Source organism: Oryzias latipes, chromosome 21 (assembly GCF_053564925.1).
Source record: "Oryzias latipes strain Hd-rR chromosome 21, Olatipes_Hd-rR_3.1".
Taxonomy (NCBI): Eukaryota; Metazoa; Chordata; class Actinopteri; order Beloniformes; family Adrianichthyidae; genus Oryzias; species Oryzias latipes.
The window spans coordinates 30968356-30987300 of record NC_136257.1 but is presented as its reverse complement, the minus strand read 5'-3'; the positions used below and the strand labels follow the sequence as shown (position 1 = coordinate 30987300).

The window sequence follows — 18945 nt, the reverse complement described above, 5'->3', positions numbered from 1 at the left end:
TCAATCAGGATCACATGACCTGAAAGGAATTGATTAGTTATCGATTACCATCCAGAAACCCTGTTTTTAATGAATTCTTTATGAAAAAACAGGAACTATTCGATTTGAAATGTATAAAATGAAGAATTTAAGCATTAAGATTTAGTTCCTTTTTGTCTTCGTAGCTAAAACGTTAAAGTATTTATAAAACCTTTTGTTTTTTGATGTCAACAGGATTTTTCCGTTTTTGGTTCTTCTATTTGTTTACTTCTTTCTGCTTTTATTTTGAAACAGTTTGACTTTTGTTTCCTTTTTGTGTTTCGTTCTCTGACATTTCTAGTCTGTTTTTCGCTCCACACTCAGACTGAATCCTCTGCTTTTGAACTTTTCTTCTGCGAGAAAATCCACCTGAAGCTTTCTGAGCTGCTCTGACGTTTCCTGGCGTCTTCATCCAAAAAACAAAACAAAAAAAAAACATAAAAAATAAGGAAAATACAAAAATAAAGTTGAAGTTAAAGCTATTACATTTTCTCCCAAACAGATTCTCCGGTGTTTTTCCGCAGATAGAACAGAATGTTTTGCCCCACCTGGGGTTTTTGCCCTTTGGGGGAAATGTAGGTCACACACTGGAAAAGTCATGACCTCGTCTGACCCCAGAATGCAGACATGAGGAAATTCTGAACAGGAATCTGAAAAAAGACCCAAATATTTCAGTCTTCTTTGCCGAAGGTGATTAAATAAAAACAACTGAGGATTTTTCTTTTTCTGCTGATCTGAGATCAAAAAGACGTTCGCCAAAAAAAAGAGAAAAAACAGACGAATAATCGAGAAATTCTCACCTTAAGAGGTGAAAATAAAGTGATAGAAGTGAAAGGAAAGCAAATGATACAAATCAACATTTGAGAAATGTTCAAATGCAGTTAAGACTGACGGAGAACAAAACAATAAACTGAAGAATTAGAGAATAAAAAAGGTGCAATAAGAAGAACTACATCTGTTAAGATTACTATAGATTACTACAAGTTCAGATAAATAAATAACAGCAAACTCATTGCTAAATGTTAAGTCCGCCAAAAGAAAAGGAAAAAAAAAGATTACACGTAACCCTTGTGCTATCCTAGGCACTTTAACGTTGGGAGTTGGGTCATCTAGACCCACTAGACAGTGCGCTAAACCCTTTTTCTTCAATGATTTGTGATCTTTACTGGTGTCCATGGATTACATGAAATCTTTCCACCTTTATCCACCTTTGTCATGGTAGGGAGAACACGTCAATGGAAGGGTGGGGGTCATCTAAGATAGCACAAGGGTTAAGCTTTCTAAATCAGGCATGTCCAAAGTCCGGCCCTGGGGCCAAATGCGGCCCTCGTTCAAATTTTCCTCATGCTCAATGATGTGCAGTCCCCCCCCCCCCTCCCCCGGCACTAAAATGTCTGAAAAACCAGTAAAACTAGTAAAATAGAAACCAAACTGAACAGGGATTTCGAAACGCTAAACAATACAAAGAACCAAAAAGAAACGGAATAAAGTCCACAAATAAAGGAGAAGAAAAGCTATAAAGCAGGAAAAATACAGTATAAAATAGTATTGTCTAATAATTCATAAAACTGTTAAAGGAAAACATTAAATACTAGGAATTGTAAAATAACGTTTAAGTCATGTGTTTGTTTTATTTTATTTTAGCCTTTCTTCTATTGTTCTTGTTTTACTTACACGAAGAAACTAAAATAAAAAATATTCCTAAAACCAAAATTAAAAACTTAGATTTAATTTTGTTTTCATTGTTTGTTTTTTTACGTCACATTTTTCTGACATAAAGTTAAACAAAAGTTGAACGAATTTAAATCACTTTTGTGAGCCGCTGACTCCTCCCCCCTGCAGGTGAGGGTCATGGTGATGTACCTGCTGACCTCTGACCCACATCCTGCGGTACCCCCCCCCCGGAAAAATTCCTGCGGGTGCCCGGACCGAGACTATCGGGAGCGCGCCCTCGTAAAAATTGTTTTTTTCACCACAGGCCTACTGCGGCCTCGCGCATGACTGTCGACTGTCGCATGTGGAATGCGCGCCCCCGACACCAGGCGGCTCGCTGCTGGCGGAGCGCTTGCTCGTCAGTCTGAGATGCGGCGGTTTGCGGTGCAGACTGCGGCTCGTCCGCGCGGCGCAGCGGCGGAGCGGAGCCGCTGACCGACAGGAGCCAGGAGGCTGCTGTCTGCGGGAAAACCGCAAACGCTGCGGGTCTGCCCAATTTTTATTTCTTCGTCTTTCTGTATTTTTTTTTTTTGGTACGATGCGCGCGCGCTGCGCACGTGCAGGATTATAGCGGAATTGAGGATTATCCTTTGCGGGTCGTCATGTACGCGGGACGCAAGAGGAGGAAACCCGTCCAGAGAGCGTGAGTGCCCCGCGAGGCCGTCTGATCCACGCACGCGGGTCCGTCCACCTGCAGAGCGCGGGAACGTTCGGCTCCTTCAAAGGCAGAACGTTTCACGGTTACGTTTGCGCGGACAGATGCGGGACTGCGGGCGCGTGCGCGGCCTTCGTCCGGTCAAACAGAAAACGAAAATTGTTTAGTAAAAAATAAAAAAAAATCATTTGAAAGATTCTGGAGGCGCTTTTTAAATAAACTGTTGGCCATTTTCCTCCGCTTATTATGGCCTTTTTATATAAAACATGATTATTCAATAAAATGGTTATAAATGTAAAAGGTCTAATATTATTCCCTCATTTATTTATTATTTTTGAGAAATGGAATAAAATAGAAATAAATTTTTTGACCGTTTACGGCGCATGCGTGACGCGTCAGTGTCAGAGTTAAAAAAGAAAGAATTATATTTATGATTTTTAAACGAAACCCCCCCGTTTGCGTCTATAGTCTCAGATTCTAATAAATGTAAACAATCTATTTAAATAACTTTTTAAATTTATTTTCTAAATTATTGATTTAAAAATTTAATTAAATTAAATTAAAAATCCTGAAACGATACATATTCAAATAAAATAAAATCATCTCTTGTGGAAATTCAGTTAAAAATGATTCTGAAAACGTTTAAGGGGTTCCAACCAAAAAAAATGAATATGTAAAACTCAGTAATCTTACGTTTTTCTAAGTTTTCATATTTTTCTTTTCCTACATGAAACATTTGTAATGTTTGGTAATTTAATGACAGTTTTTGTAAAACAGTAAATGTTTCTGACCTTTTAGCTTTAAAAAAGAAAAACTCTTAAAGATTTGAACTGAAACTTAGAACTCCTGAAACAAATGAAGAAAATAAATCGTTCTGCTATAAAACAGACTGAAATATTAACACATTTATTTGCTTAAACAGTTTACTGAGTAAAAACGTTTATTCCGGTTCTAAAGGAGATTTTTTACTATTCTGTTTAAGAACAATAAAGTTTGTTATGATTGAAGCAAAAACACTAAAAAGTTTTCTAATGTGTTCAGTTCTATTTTGTTCTATTCAATTTCTTCCTAATTTGTCCTGCTCTTTTCCATTTCATTCTATTCTATTTTGCTCTGCCTTAATTTATTCTATTCTGTTCCTTTCTTGACAGTTCTGTTCTTTTCCTGTGTTCTATTCTATTCTGTTTTATTTTATTATTCTCTGTTCTGTTGAATTTGACTCTACTTTACTCTACTCTCTTTGGTTTGTACTTTTCTGGCGTCGTTTCTTCCTAAACGTTTGCGTTTTCCAGAGTTTGAACCTTTTTTAATGACTCAACGGCTGACGGACACCAAACCAAAGCGCCAACCTCCACACCGTGAAACCAGCTGAGAGATGTGGGCGTGTCCAGATCAAACACTGGTTTCCATAAGGCTTAAAATTCACTTTGACAAAAATAAATGAAAAAGTAATCGTTCTGTGGTTCTATCATGTTTATGAAAGCGTCCTTCTGGTTTTTTCTTCAGTTTCTTCTGGAACCCGGTTATTGCTTCTGCCCCAAATAATTGTACAAGTCTGCTTCTCCAAAATGCATCATTAAAGCGTTATTCTAAGGCCTGTTAACCAACAGAACTTCTTCTTCTGGTGTTACCCTCAGTGTGAAGCTGCCTCCAGCTGAAGGGGCCAAATCCAACCCCTCTAAAAGGCACCGGGACCGCCTGAATGGCGAGCTGGAGCGCTTGGCCGGCCTGCTGCCGTTTCCAGAAGACGTCACTGCCAGTCTGGACAAGCTGTCCATCCTCCGGCTAAGCGTCAGCTACCTGAGGGCCAAAAACTTCTTCTGTGGTCAGTTTCCTGCAGCGGCACTGAGGTTCTTCTGTCTGCAGTCTGAGGTCCACTTTCCCTGTGGTCGGAAAGTCAAAAGAGAACAAAAGTTCCCTTTGATAACACAGACATTGACATTTCCATCATCTGCAAAGATGATGATCTTAAGTTTTGGATAAGTTCAGAGACGGTGGGTTTCCAACAAACCACCTCACTGTGTTTGTGGGGGACCAAAATGAACCAAACCGCCACAGACGGATCATGAAACATCCTGGAAAACAAACAAATACAAAATATGTAACACATTTAAAGAAATGTAAACAAAATACATCAAATCTATACATTTCTATCAAAGTTGCTTTTGTTTGCAGCGGTGTCTGTGGTGCTCTGGTGTTTCTGAGATAAGAGTTTTGTTGTTTCGGAGAAACTTGTGCGAGACATGTCAATCCAGAAGACAGACCAACCAAACCAATCCACCAACCAATAAAACCAATCCACTAACCAACCTACATTCAAAACCAACCAATCCATCAAACAACAAAACCAATCCAGCAACTAATCAAACTACAAAATCAATCCACCAACCAACCAAACCAATCCACCAACCAATCAAACCAATCCACCAACCAACCAAACCAATCCACCAACCAATCAAACCAATCCACCAACCAACCAAACCAATTCACCAACCAACCAACCGAATCCACCAACCAATCAAACCAATCCACCAACCAACCAAACCAATCCACCAACCAATCAAACCAATCCACCAACCAACCAAACCAATCCACCAACCAACCTTTATTTATAAGCACTGTTTATACATAGTAGTCTGAAAATAAATAAATAAACTGATAATTAAAAGAAAAAATGCAGATAAAAGAAACGCAAATGTTAAAGTACAACATCAGAAGAAGCTTCTCTGCATGGATGGATGCTCTCCTCCATGATATTCTGTCTTCAGGTGAAGATCTCTGTGGAGATTCTGCGCTGCCACCGTTCGATGCTCCTGAAGTATAAATAATAGACAAAACCCCGACATGTTAAGAATTTATGAAAAGGAGGAAGAGGACTGTGGGTTTGAGACGTTCTGAGAATCATTTAACCTAAAGATGTTCGTTTAGCTGAATGGTCACATAAATTAACTGCTAAAGATTTTTTATTTCTTGCTAAAAAGATAGAAAAACATTTAGCTGTTTTAGTGTAATGAAAAACAACGAAGAAAGGCCAATAAAAAAGAATATTATAAATGAAAATAAACTTTAAATTAAACACTTAAAAAAAAGTCAAATGTAAGAGACGCAAGAAGGCTCTGCTAAAATGTTCTGCTAAAATGGCTAATTTAGCAGTAATCAGCAACTGAAAAAGCTTGAGTCAAACTGCTGAACTAACCTGAAAAAGTGAAAGCAGCTGAAACTGGCCTAAAAAAAGTGTTGGTCTCTGACACTCTAAAGTTTTTGTGTTTAGCTTCGCTTTTCCCTGTTAGATGAGCCGTAAGAATTCTCCACATTGAGAATTGGTCCTGGGAGAAAAAGACAGTAAGCTTGACGAGATGCTGGATGACAGAATTATGCCAACAAAGAGTCTCAGAGAGCTGCTGCCTGCAGGAACAAACCTCCATCGTCTGCTTTCCGCTCCTCTTCCTGATCCGTGGATAAAACCGCATCTGCTTTGCTGCTTCTCTTAGTTTAAAGTTGACAATTTTATTTAAGTTAGAAACTAAAAGCTCAAAATGTGGAATAAAATCCAAAAGCAGGAAAAAAAAAGTAAATTAATGTAAAATATGTAAAATATATTTGTATTCCTTTGACATTTTATGAGGAAATTAAAGAATAATTTTTTTTCTCATTTAAACAAACTTCCAATAATTTTGCAGTTTTTTTTCAAATTAAAATGAATTTAACTATGGAGAACCCAAAGGATCAAATTTAGCCACTGCTTTTTAGGCAAAGCAAGGCAAGGCAAGTTTATTTGTATAGCACAACTCGTACACAAAGTAATTCAAGGTGCTTCACAAAACAGAAAAATGCATTAAAATCACAATACATCATAGAAATAATCAACGTAAAATTTACTTTAAAAGAAAAGAAAAAATTTGAAAATTGATTTAAAAAGAAAGGAAGGAAAGAAAAGTGCAGATAGGACCTTTCAGTCATATACACGGCTAAACAGAAATGTTTTAAGTCTAGATTTGAACATGAACACAGAAGAGGCCTGTCTTACGCCTTCAGGGAGGCTGTTCCAGATTTTAGCTGCAGAATATTGAAACGCTGATTCCCCTTGTTTAGTTCTGACTCTGAGAATCAACAGGAGGCCGGTCCCTGAGGTCCTCAGAGTACGAGATGGTTCATATGGCACTAACATGTCAGAGATGTACTTTGGTGCTCGGCCATGGAGAGACTTGTACACAAGCAGAGCTGCTTTGAAGTCTATTCTTTCAGGTACAGGGAGCCAGTGCAGAGACCTGAGCACAGGACTAATGTGATCATACTTCCTGGTTCTGGTCAGGACTCGAGCAGCAGCATTCTGGATGTACTGAAGCTGTTTTACGGCTCGTTTGGACAGGCCTGTGAGCAGGCCGTTACAGTAGTCTAACCTACTGGAGACAAATGCATAAATGAGTATCTCCAGGTCTCGCTTTGAGATTATGTTTTTGATTTTGGCAATGTTTTTCAGATGGTAAAATGCCGCTGATGTTACTGACTTGATATGGCTGTTAAAGTTCAGGTCAGAGTCCATGATTACCCCTAGATTTCTGACTTGATTTAAGGGTTTAAGAGACAGAGAATGAAGGTTGCTTTTAAAAGGTAGCTTTTAAAAATATTGTATATTTATTTATTTACATTTTTATGGGATGCTGTTTTTTCTGCCACACAAAATGAACTAACAAGAAAAAAGGTCAAATTTCTGGAAGTGTATTGCGTTCAATTACAATTGGGGGGGTTAAAAAAACAACAAAAAAAAAACAGAGGATCTTCGTTCAAATCTTTTCTACTTTTCAAAAATATTAAAAGCAGAAAACATTTAAATGAATATCACCCACTTTTTCTAAAATATGTTTTTTTTTTAATGTACAAATATCTTTTTCTTAACTGAATTTAATACGGTTTCATACAAATCAGTTTTAACATCAGAAGAAAATATTTCTCGAGTTCTGCAGGGTTAAATGCTAAATATTGTTAGCATATTAGCCTAGCTTATATCGCATATTAGCTTAATTACCAAATCATCACAATTTTTAACATATCACAGAAACTTTCAGTTCACAAAAAATAAAGTAATCAAGGTTAGAAGTAGTAAAAAAAAAGCAGAATCCCAAATTAGCAGAAGAATTTGTTGTAAAAACTCCTTGTTGTCATGCTAAGGGCTAAGTCTGCTAGCACTGCGTTGTGCTGCATAAAAAAATGAATATCTCGATGCTGTTTAAAGACAAAATGCTAAATTAACAACTATACAGTAAGCTTTGTACTTATTTTGTGCTTTATTGATTATTCTTTATCCTCCTCACATATTAATACACAGATGGGGAGAGAGGTAATTATCAAGTTAGCTAACGAGGCCACCAAGACTAGGGGTGGGTACCAAAACTTGGTGCCAAGTGAATACCAGTACCAACGAATGCAGTACTATCGGTATCATGTTTGTCTGCACCGATAGTACTGACGAATGCAGTAGAAATGTCGGTACTGATAGTACTGATGTACACGGTACTACCATGGTTACGTAGCATAATGGGGATTTAGCTGCTCCGTTTTAGATGTATTTTTCACTTTTATTCTATTCTGTTTTGCCAAACAATTTTCTAGCAAAACATTTTAGCTTTCCAGTGATTGTGGGCGGGCTTATGTTTAAAAAAGGGGTGTGGTCATGAGAGTGGGCGGAGCTTCTGTCAAAATGCCAAATGTGAAGCGAGCAAAACTTCTTCTAATTCAGATAGAATAGAACAAATAGGAGTGATATGTACAGCGCTCAGAAAAAAAACCGTTGTCATGGCGATGAGCGGTGAAATATGTGTTTACTTCAGCCTGTGTGAAAACGGAGGTGCAGCGAAAGACGTAAATAAAGCATCATAGGCGCATTGAAGGGCCCTTCTTTGCTCTGTTACACACGCACATTTAAACTTTTGTAGAAAAAAATCCAAATGAATCCCTAACCAAGCACAGCGTGGGGTTTAATCCAGCGACACATCAACACACAGGCAACAGATTACTGGTTGACCGCTCTTCCCGAGCTTTGAATGATGGTTAAAAATACCAGCTCAAGTGCTAAATGCAAAATCTGGTGAAAAAGCTGGATTGAGACATGCGTGGATAACTGCAAACAAATAATACCAAAATAATGCAAAGCTAAACATGTAAAATGTAAACGTAAAATGAGACACACAGGAAGTCGATAATGCCAAACAAAACCTAGAAATGCTAAAGTCAAAGGAAACACATTCGGAAAGGCTGATAATCCTAAAGTATCTGAATCCATGCAGGTTATATAATAATATTCCTCTAAATGCTAAAGCAGCTCAAGAAGAAGAGCGCTAATTAAAATCTAAATGTCAGTTGGCCTGAGGGTTTGTTTGGACATGAGCGCTCTAGAGACGCTGGTTCCTGTCAGATACACTGAACGTCGTCTAATAGACGCTGACGGGTTTAATGTAAAAAGAGGCAAAGAGAAAAAAAAAATGTCCTGAGTGACGTAGGTCTCTGAAAACATGGACCAGATTGATGGCGTCTCTGCTTCCCGCCCTGCAGGTGAGCAGTGCTGCGTCACAATATTCATTTCTGTTCTGCCAGGGTTTTTAAGCAAAAGCTCATACTCGCACGTGCTCGTTGTGGTTGTATTGTGGCACAGTTTATTCAAGAAGCTAAATAATTTGTTTTTTGACTCATTTTTCGTACATAGAGCCCATACAGTTTTAGAAGCTTGTGAACGCCAGGAAAAAACAAGAAACTAGAATCTCTGTCTATTCTGGAATTAACAGAAGATCTCAGCACCACAACACAGTCGAGAAAAGGTCAAAGATAGAATCCCCCAGTTCTCTGGTCGCCCAAAGCTTTTATAGACACGGCGTCCAGCACACTATCCGTCCTTCCTCATCATCATTTAAAAACATTTGAATCTCGTTAACGGCGGTTTCTGAGGCGTGAAATGAAAACACTTTTTTCAAAATAAATGAGTCACCTGATCAACAACTGGATGGCGATACGCTTCTTGGTAGGAAGTGGCGGCCTTGGGCGCTGCACAGCTGGCGCCACCAGAGGTCCCACAGCGTCACAAAGATCATCAAAAGTTGAGTTTTTTCGACATTGTTTCGAATTTCGAAAAAGGTTTTGCGCATAATGGAAACGCAGCTAGTTTGATAGGCTTTTGTCTGCTGATCAGGGGCGGAACAATAGGGGGGCAAGAGGGGGAAACTGCCCCCTCGGCAAAAAAACTTTTGCCCCTCCAAGTTGAGTCAATATTTGTATTTGTAATATTTGTATATTTTTAAATTTATAAGATTTGAAAACAACAACACAAGCTTTTTTAAGCATTAGCATTAGCACCTCAGCTAACAGCGACAGTTTTAATAACAATAATAAGATCGTTAGACATATGTCATTCTGATCCTTTCATCTGTAACGGCTGTTCACTCGGCTGTTCCCATTCTCCAATGACTTCTGCACCCCCCCCGACCCCATATAAAATGCTCTGAAGGAGATTCACTACAATCCCTCCACCCTTTACTGGTAGATTATTTCAAACTGTTGTTTAAGACCTCTGAGTTATGGGCAGAACCGTTTGTGCGGAGTAACACCGCCCCACTTTCCCTCGGCCATTGCTGAGAGCTTTCTGTTCACACTCTCTCCTGCTAGCTTATAGCCCCTCACCCCCGCAGCGATATCAGAGCTATCCAGCCGTTCAGTTTAGATCCAGATTCCAGCTCAGATGAGGAAAACAACGACGTTCATGGATCTATGTGTCTGCAGGTGGATGGATTGGAAAGGGGCGGAGCTGGAGGCTTGTGGCCCCGCCCACCGTATTTTCTACGTCACAAATATGATCTTTTTAAAGCTGCATTTTATCGTCTCCTCCTGATTCTCAATGATTTAAATAAATAAACACTAAAAAATGACATTTTAGGCTTAATTGCCTTTAAGCATGTACTCCATCATCAAACAAATGCAACAAAAATATGTTAAAAACACCAAAAACACAATTTTTCCATTGAGGTGAGTTGTTAAAGTGGCAAACAAAAACTCATCTAGAGCCGGTTTGGGTGTTTTAACCCAAAAGTTCAGGGGCGATGGCGCTCCGTCACATGTGTCTGCAGCTCCACATGTGCAGTCTGTGGCAGTTTGTCGCATCGTCTGTCTCTAGACACGCAGACGACCCCCCCCCCCCCCCCCCCCATTTCCTGTTTGTTTGTTCTGCATCACAGACTCCAGGTACGGCGAGCTAACAGTGCTGCAGGAAGTCAGCCGGCACAAAGCTGTGGATGGCTGGAGGAGGACGAGGAGCAGATCGTGTTATGCGGCTTCAGTGAGCGCAGTCACGAAAAATTCACATCCTTACGGTTTTCCCGTGTTGTCGGAGCCCGAGGAGTTTCCAGTGAATTAAGGAGAACAGCTTTGCTTTCCCACGCCGGGTTATGTTTGCTCTGAAGTTAGAAACGCCGTAAAAACCTCTGATGTGACAGGTCACCCCACACATGGTCACCTCCCACCACCCTGATCCGGCTCACGTCAACGCACTTTTCTGGATGGATCCCTTATGCTTTAATGTGACGTTACCCACTGTAGCTACTGGAGAAGACGGCCGCGGCTCACGCTACCTGCAAAAATGGGAAACTTCAGGCGTTCAAACAAGCTTTCCACAAGCTTTGTAGACCTAACGAAGAAACAAAGAGGTGAAATGGTAACAAAATTTGCTAAAAGTGCTTTAAAACTTAAGATGTTTCTCTAAAATGTAACCTTAATATTGTGGTCCCATACATCAAAATAAAGGTTAAATTCAAATGCTGAACAGGCTGAAAACAGTCTAAGAAAGCTGAAGAATAGCCATATAATCCCAAAACTACAATTGAGAAATAATAATATGTAAAGAAAAAGCAGAGGCTGACATCTGAAAGTTTGTATGCTTCAAAAAGTGTTCATGTAAACAAAAATGTAAACGCTTTGAAAAAAAGTTTAGAAACACGTACAAAAATACTAAAAGGAAAAATTCATTACTTGAAAAATCTGAATTAGCTGAAAAGAAGCAGAATGACGGCGACTAAATAATAGAAACGCGAAATAAAACCCTTCACATGGCAACTTAAATGCTGAGGAAACTGAATTTTTGATTCTATTAAGAGTTGTTTTTAAGAAATGTGGCTTTTTCTGAGTTTTAACGCTTTCTTACTCTTTTTTTTGTTTTTACAAAAATGTTATTTGGCACTTTAAGCTTTTCCTAATAAAATATAAATATATTAAATGTATTTTTCTGTAAGTCCTAAAAAAAAATCCAAAATAAATGTATTTATTAATTTGATGTAATAGGTTTTAAGTAAAGTTGTTCAGCTTCTCTTTATAAATAAATTATGCATCTCCTCTGAAACCAACCTGGTTGTGTGTTTACTGGGAATAAGTTCTGCTGTCTTCACGTTGTGGTTTGGACCTTTTTTACCTGAACAAAATGTTCAAACGTTGGGTAACTCCAGAACAATGCAGAACGGATCATGATAGTACCTCCTCCCTACATGACACTTCATGTCTTCCCTGCAAAGTTCCGTCCGGTGCATCTTTGTGTTCTGGGTCTCAGCACTATGTGATCCAAGAAGGCTGCTTGGCCTTAAAGGTCAGGGGTGTCAAACCAAAGCTGCGCTCCGTCTGACATCCTGAAATGAAGCAGAACGGCGGCGACGCTTCTTTGTTTCTGCTCCGACACCCCCCCAGCACCGACCCGACTCTCAAATGGACTCTTCGTTAACCCTCAGCAGCAGGAAACAAAAGACGTGACCCAGAATCATCGTCCAATCGGGCTGAGCGTCACCTTTAGGGTCGGAGGTGTTCACGGGTCGAGGCGCAGCGAGCTGGCAGAGATCAGACACTAATGACCTCCGATCGCCGCTCTCTTCCTCAGCTCATCACCTGACCTCGGCGTCCAAATCAGTTACGGCAGATCGCGGCTTCACGCGACGTCTGACTGTTCGTGTTGACAAGAAAAGGTCTTCGCCTGGAAAAAGAAAACGCTATCTACAAAAGAAAACAAAAATGACCGAAAAAATTTTACGAACCTCCACCGGTTTTATTTTGTTACCATGGAAACTTCTCAACGTTGGTTTAAAAAATATAAATATAACCAATTTACGAATAAAAAAAATCAGGTGACAAAGCTACCACAAATTCGGAAAAAAAAAAAACTCAAGTTAACCACAGATTTGACTTAAATGAATAGCGCCACCTTGAGTCAACATCCAGTTACATTCTCTTGTTGGCCTCATCTATTCAAGTTTGTTCCCTTTCAAACAAAGATCCATTTAAACCTGAATGCGGTTGAGGTTTGTCTTCAGATAAAGGCGTCTTTATGTCCTTAAAGCTGCTGTGTGGATGAGTAAACAATAAAGTTTTTATAAGATAGAGACACTAAATGGAACAGGCCTTCGTTAATAAGAAACAATGGGCATTGACAACCCCCATAGGGGCTATTTTGTCATTAAGGTTTGACATAAAAACACATTGAAAACCAGATTCAAACCCATTTACATCCTGGCACAGATATTTATGGACGATGCTGCAGCTTTAAAAGTGAAGAAGTGAACTCTTGACAAATAGGAAAATATGTCCAGATCACACCTGCAAACATGTAAACTGTAAAGGTAAAGAACTTTGCTGATGATACTTTAGTTTTTGTGAGTCAATGTGAGGACTATAGATCCTCTCATGAAGGCACGCTCAGGTGAACTCTGATGTAACCGGGTTTAGTCTCAGTGAGTCCAGAGGTGGAGGCCTCCATCAGGAGGATGTAGTTCATGGACAGCTGTGCTGAAGAGTTGTCTTTGCGTTTGTCTCCCCAGCTGCATTGAACAATCCCAACGGAGCCTCTGAAGGAAACCAGGAGACTCCAAAAGCAGCACGGAAGCAGAAGATTCCAGAAGGTGAACTGCTGCTGCAGGTCAGTCTGAGGAGCCTGAAGGCTGCAGCTGCACATGCTAATCCCAAAGTGTTTCGTCATTTTCTATGGATTGGTTTTCAGTGTTTGCTCAGCGCGTGGAAGTGTGTATTATGTGAAAATAATCTGGATCTTTTCCTTTTAAAAGGAAAGTTATCAAGAAAGCCTTTATTGTTCAGCTTCTTGACTATAATAGGTCATAACTCCTGCTCTATGACTACATTGACGTGTTTGATGTTTAAAGTTACAGATCTGGGTAAACCAGGCCGACCGTGACTATAAAAATGATCGAAAAGTAAGTTTTAAAGATGGTCTCTACCGTCTAAAGCAAAGCAGGGAGTTGTTTTTGCAGGAAGTTGGTTCCACAAGAGATAAAATGGATGTCTGAAGGCTCTACCCCCCAATAAAAGTTAAACTCCCACCAGCTGCCACACACCTGGTTGTGTGCCGTTTGTTCTTTGCATTTGACCAAAGTGAAAGCTCCGATACTGCTCACCATTTCTGTCGCACCGGTAATGTTAGATCGTGGTTGTGAGGGGCTGTTAGCTAGCGGGAGAGAGTGTAAACAAAGGGCTGATGGGAACTGAGCCAACAGTCCCGCCCCACAGCTCAGAGGTAACTGTCTAATGAACTCCTGCCGCTCTGCAGAAACTATATCCAGGAAAACGACACAGGTTTCCAAATTTGGGCTAAAAACAGCATATTTGTAATTAAAACGCTACTGGGAACGCTTTGAAAACAGATCAAGAGATAACCGGAGTGTACCAACTGTCCTTATGGGTGGCTACGGGTGACAAACCTGTACGGACATGCAGGTCATAGATCGCTGAGTGAACCTGCAGAGGAAATGCAGGCGGGTACAGATTTACATACAGATTTTTCATCCCCCCCCCCACACACACCATGAGGACTGTGCACGGAGCCCGTTAGTGCTGTTCATGTGATACGTGCGCGCTCCTTCCGTGCAGCCGTAGTGATGGCGCTTCAGTGCTGCGTTCACACCGAACGCGCTCGTCCACCCTGCCCTTACCTCGCCAACAGTAGCCCAACAGTAGCCGGGACTGGCTCCAGCAACCACATGACCCTGAAAGGGGAACAGCGGCTTACGAAAGTTGATGGAACTTCAGGACAAGAGCGCTTGCATTGATCAGCCATATTGGATTTGTATTCTAGCTGCTACTCGAGTCACTGAACACGTCACATGCCCAAAGCTAAGTCCCTGATTGGTTGACGTGACACGTCAACCTCAACAAAAAATGTAATGCTGGACGTACTGTGAAACTCAAATTGTGCTGCTGGACCGACACGCCCAACGCTCAAGTTGCCCCACAGAACCTCAGATCGCATCTGTACGTCGACTTAACATTGAAACCCGACGGGCAAATCGCGTTTGGCCTGAACACAGCCAGTAAAGTGTGGCGTTAGGACATCGTATGCCAACATCAGCCATATGTCATTAGTGTGCATGACTTACACTATCCTTAGGAATACTTCACAATACACGTTCCACACCCACGACAATGGTACGTTTCATTTTCATGACGTCCCTGAAAGGCGATCGTACGAGCCTCAAGGGAACTGACAGACCCTAAAGATGGTCCTCTCTACGACCCTCCATGAACCCGGTCAACCCAAAAACCTGCAGAACCTGTACAGGAGCATGTGGCTAAGGCTTTAGGACGGTTCAAGAACTTCATCACGCAGGATTATGTTGAGGAGAGACATCAAGGATCATCACAGAGGAGGATCATCGCTCCCATGAGGGTCGTCTTCACTGAAGTTTTCTAAACTCCTGCAGATACACTACGGACGTTTGGAAAGAGACGTCCCTCTCAGCTCAGAGGGTTCTGACCCGTCCATAGCTCAGTGGCCGTGTTCTCCTGTTCCTCACCTTCAAAATAAAAGCTTCCTCATCACACAGACGGAGCACGCCCGCCGGCTGCAAGATCTGTTTGGGTTTTTTTTTGCTGTCGATTTTCCAGTCCAGTTCCTTCTAATGTGCATCACTCAGGAATTCCAGGAGAGGAACCCCCCCCCCCCCCCCTCAGTAAGTGGTTGGGGCGTGCCGTTTTTATCAGACATTCCCCACATTGTTGAAAAGAAAAGCCAATCTGGACATCAGGCGACCTGCAGGATGTCTCAGCGCGAGAAGGTGGAAAGTAAACCCGGGAGCTGACCTTTGACCCACTTCTGAGCTGAATTTCCAAACCCAACGCCTTGGTTCCTCTTCTCAGAACCGCCTTATCTGGAGCCAGAGGTCATCGAGTGCACGAGAGGACCAAGAGGCCTCATGTTTGCCGCCTCGCGTCACACAGAGCCAAACAGTAAGGGAGCGGTTTGCCGCCCCGCCGGACATTTGTTTATGTTTACTGTGCGGTAAAGTGTGGTCGCCGACTGCAGCGACGCACTGGTGAGTTACCTAAAAGAACAACCCGCCGCCGGCAGCGTTGGCCAGCCCCCCACAGGACCTCATGACGATGGTTTGATGGGAGCAAACGTTTGTGTGACGAGGCAGAAACTCAGCAGCTGCTCCTCCTCCAGCAGAAACCAGGAGGGCGCTCCACTTCACTTCACTGACGGGCAAACTCCCCGTTGGCTCCTCACGTCTTTTTTCCTCCTGTTCTTGACTCAAATATTTATACTCTTTCACTAAAAAAACCTGTTTCATCTTAAAAAAAAAACAAATATCAGAGACCCCCCCCCCTCAAGTGTGAGATTTTGTTTGTGCCAAATTATGAAATGAATTAATTAAAACTATCTTGCTATGCAGAAAATGTTAACGTTTAAATCTGCATTTATCCCCTTTGGATGGAAATATTGTAATGGATCTAAAATAAAGAAAAAAAATCATAAATAATGCTAATTATGTTAGTAATGCTAAATTAAAAGGTTAAAACCCCAAATAAAGTTAATTAATTTAAATGTTTAAAACCCACAAAGAAGCTTAAAGATGGCAAAATTTTAAAAAAAGGAGACACTCATAGTCTGTATTGATCTGCAGCCCCTCCGCAATCTCACGTGCATTTTTGTGATAATTGTGGCAGAAAAAGCTGGAAGCTGCAGCTGTTTTTTCTAAAAGATATATTAAAAGTTAAGTTAAAAGATTTAAAAACTGTTTGATGTGTGTTTGTTGTGGTTTCAAGACGTTTAACAAGGACGACTCATTGTGCGCTGAGACGCTGTCACTTAAACCCAATGCATCATGGGAGATGTAGTGCGAACAGCCGGCAAACGCAGACCGACTCGCGTCTCTGAGCTTCATTGTTTTGTTCACTTGTTCCACGGTCTGACGCCGGATTCTGTGGAAAGCTACACCGCTAAAGACGAGCTTTAGCTGGTCTTTTTGTCTAAACTGAGAGACTTTATGAGCAGAATCAGAACAAGGAAGTGAAGACTTTAATCACTTCTGATTGGTCAGACTGATGACGTGTGATTAAGCCTCCAAGAATGATTGGTGGAGACAGTTAAAGGGGCGGGACTTTTCCGAAAACAGCTTATGCTACGGCTAAATCGCCGTACCGTCATTCTTATCTAAATGTCTTTAATAGAATCAAATAAACACAAAGAAAAAAGTATTTTATGATCTTTTATATTCCTCACTACTCAGTGTTTTATCAGGGCCTGTTTGGATGAACACAGAGCTGATTTCCTGGAGATGGAAAATGTTTTTACATCAGTGAATGAGGGCAATTTCCCAAGGCACACTTGACCATCTCCCACGGCACACTAGTGTGCTGCGGCACACTGGTTGAAAAAAACTGGTGTAGATGACCCAACTCCCAATGGTAACGTGCCTTGGGAGTGGGGTCATGCGGACCCTACAAAACAGCAAAAGGGTTAAAATGAAGATTTTACGGCCTATACCATGCAGAATTAACTTTTTTGAGCTTTTAAGTGTATTTTAATGTTTATTTCCCACTATAAAAAAAAAACCGAAGTGGTATTTTAATCCATTCATGCATCTCTGAATATTCCTCTGAGAACCAGTCCTTCCCAATCTATGGATATAGTTTACTCTAAAAGCTTTATAATAGCATGATATAGGCCCGTTAAATTCTACCTACATGTTAATTATACAGAAAAAATGCTAAAAGCTGAGCTAATCATACATAATTTTGATTGATACTTTGTTAGTTAAAAATACATCAAACTGAGCACTGAATCAATGAAGCCAGAAGTGCTTCAGTGCTTCAGACAGTGTTGGAAATGGTGAGTAAAGTGATTTTCACCCAATCAAATATATTTACCTCTAAGAATTATGACATTTAAAAGATCCTAAAAAAAGTTTTTCATCATTGTTTTTTTTAATTGTAAAAGTCAGTGGGAAATGGTAGTTTTATGAACCAGCCTCTGGTGACCGTTTGAGGAACTGCAACATGTTGAAAATGAAGATAAGGGGAAAAAAGACCAGATTCTTTGTTAGCATAACACTAAAACACCCGAACAGATGTTGAATAAATGTTAAAGTTAGCAAACAAGTAAACTTAAAAAATATTCTGAGAGGCTCAGCAGCTATGAGCAAAGCTCATGTTTGTGTTCACACTCACAACCCTGTTCCAGATTTATGAATCCAAATGTTTGTGTTTACCCGACAGGCTCTGAACGGATTTGTTCTGGTCATCACTGCCAGCGGAACGATCTTCTACACGTCACACACCATCCAGGATTACCTCGGCTTCCATCAGGTATTGTTGTCATCATCAGCTGCAAATCTCCATGGAAACGGGATAAGAAAACATTTCAACAGCAAATGAGGGTCGATGTGGAGATCTGTCTGAAATTTAGTCCCAAAGTAAATCCTAAGAACAAAACTTTTTGTTATTACACTTGATAAAAAACCTCCAAAAATAAAATTAAATGTATTTCTTTAAATGTAAATTTACAACTTTAGAACACAAAAAGAAGTCATAAATTATCTGAACCGTGGTCAAAGATGAAAGACGTGGTGCGTTTGGCGAAGCTAAGTGCTGGACAACTTTCCTAAACAAAGAAATTTTGTTCTTATTAGCATGGGAACAAAATTCACCAGTAAATTTACGATTTTAATCTGGTAATAAGACTTTTTTTGGGTTTGTGGCTGTAATACTCCGTCACAATCTCCCTGCTAAAAAATAAAAAACTGATACTAAAAACATGGTGACAAGCTGTTAGCATCTTTTGCTACATTAGCATCTTTTGCTAGGTTAGCTATAAGTGCGTAATTAATGATTTTAACGTCTGTACTAATGTTTGCTTTCATTTGTTTTCATATCTTTTGCTCTTTTTTACTAAAACAAATTCTATTTTTTGCTGTCTGATGCTAAGTTAGCATAACTTAATGTTTTAGCTTTTAGTAGCCTTTTGTTTTTCTTTGTTGATGTATTTTTAAGCTAATTTGACATCAGTTTGCTTAGTGTTGCTAATGGTCTTTCTGCTTCATTTGACCGTATTTTAATTTTTTTAGAAACATATCAAATACAATCATTATTTAGCTTCTCTTTAGCATTTATAAGAATGGCACTTCTTTTACACTTTTCTATACTTTATTAAGTTTAAAACTGAATCAGTTAATTTGGTAAAAATGACCTTTTTGACATCTTTAGCTGCTGTGTGCTGAGAAACTGCACATTTTTTTTTTAAACTGAAACTG

At 40.2% G+C, this 18945-nt stretch overlaps 1 protein-coding gene and 1 long non-coding RNA gene across 3 annotated transcripts in view; one reads left to right on the top strand and one right to left on the bottom strand.

Annotated features, from left to right (window-relative positions):
* Nucleotides 1-2091: 2091 nt before the first annotated feature.
* The window catches only part of LOC101170311 (aryl hydrocarbon receptor), a 29480-nt gene continuing 12626 nt past the window's right edge, over nt 2092-18945 (top strand). For both annotated transcript variants that reach the window (XM_011489981.4, XM_078939678.1), the window contains exons 1-4: nt 2092-2374; nt 4024-4211; nt 13222-13319; nt 17912-18001. In XM_011489981.4, the coding sequence (XP_011488283.1) occupies nt 2334-2374; nt 4024-4211; nt 13222-13319; nt 17912-18001 (417 nt within the window). In that variant the 5' untranslated portion in view covers nt 2092-2333. The remainder of the gene's footprint in view (nt 2375-4023; nt 4212-13221; nt 13320-17911; nt 18002-18945) is intronic.
* LOC144988769 (uncharacterized) lies at nt 4156-18030 on the bottom strand. Its single transcript, XR_013652785.1, has 4 exons — nt 17905-18030; nt 5094-5199; nt 4401-4461; nt 4156-4269 (listed from the first exon to the last, which is right to left on the bottom strand). It is a non-coding gene; the product is annotated as an uncharacterized LOC144988769 (long non-coding RNA).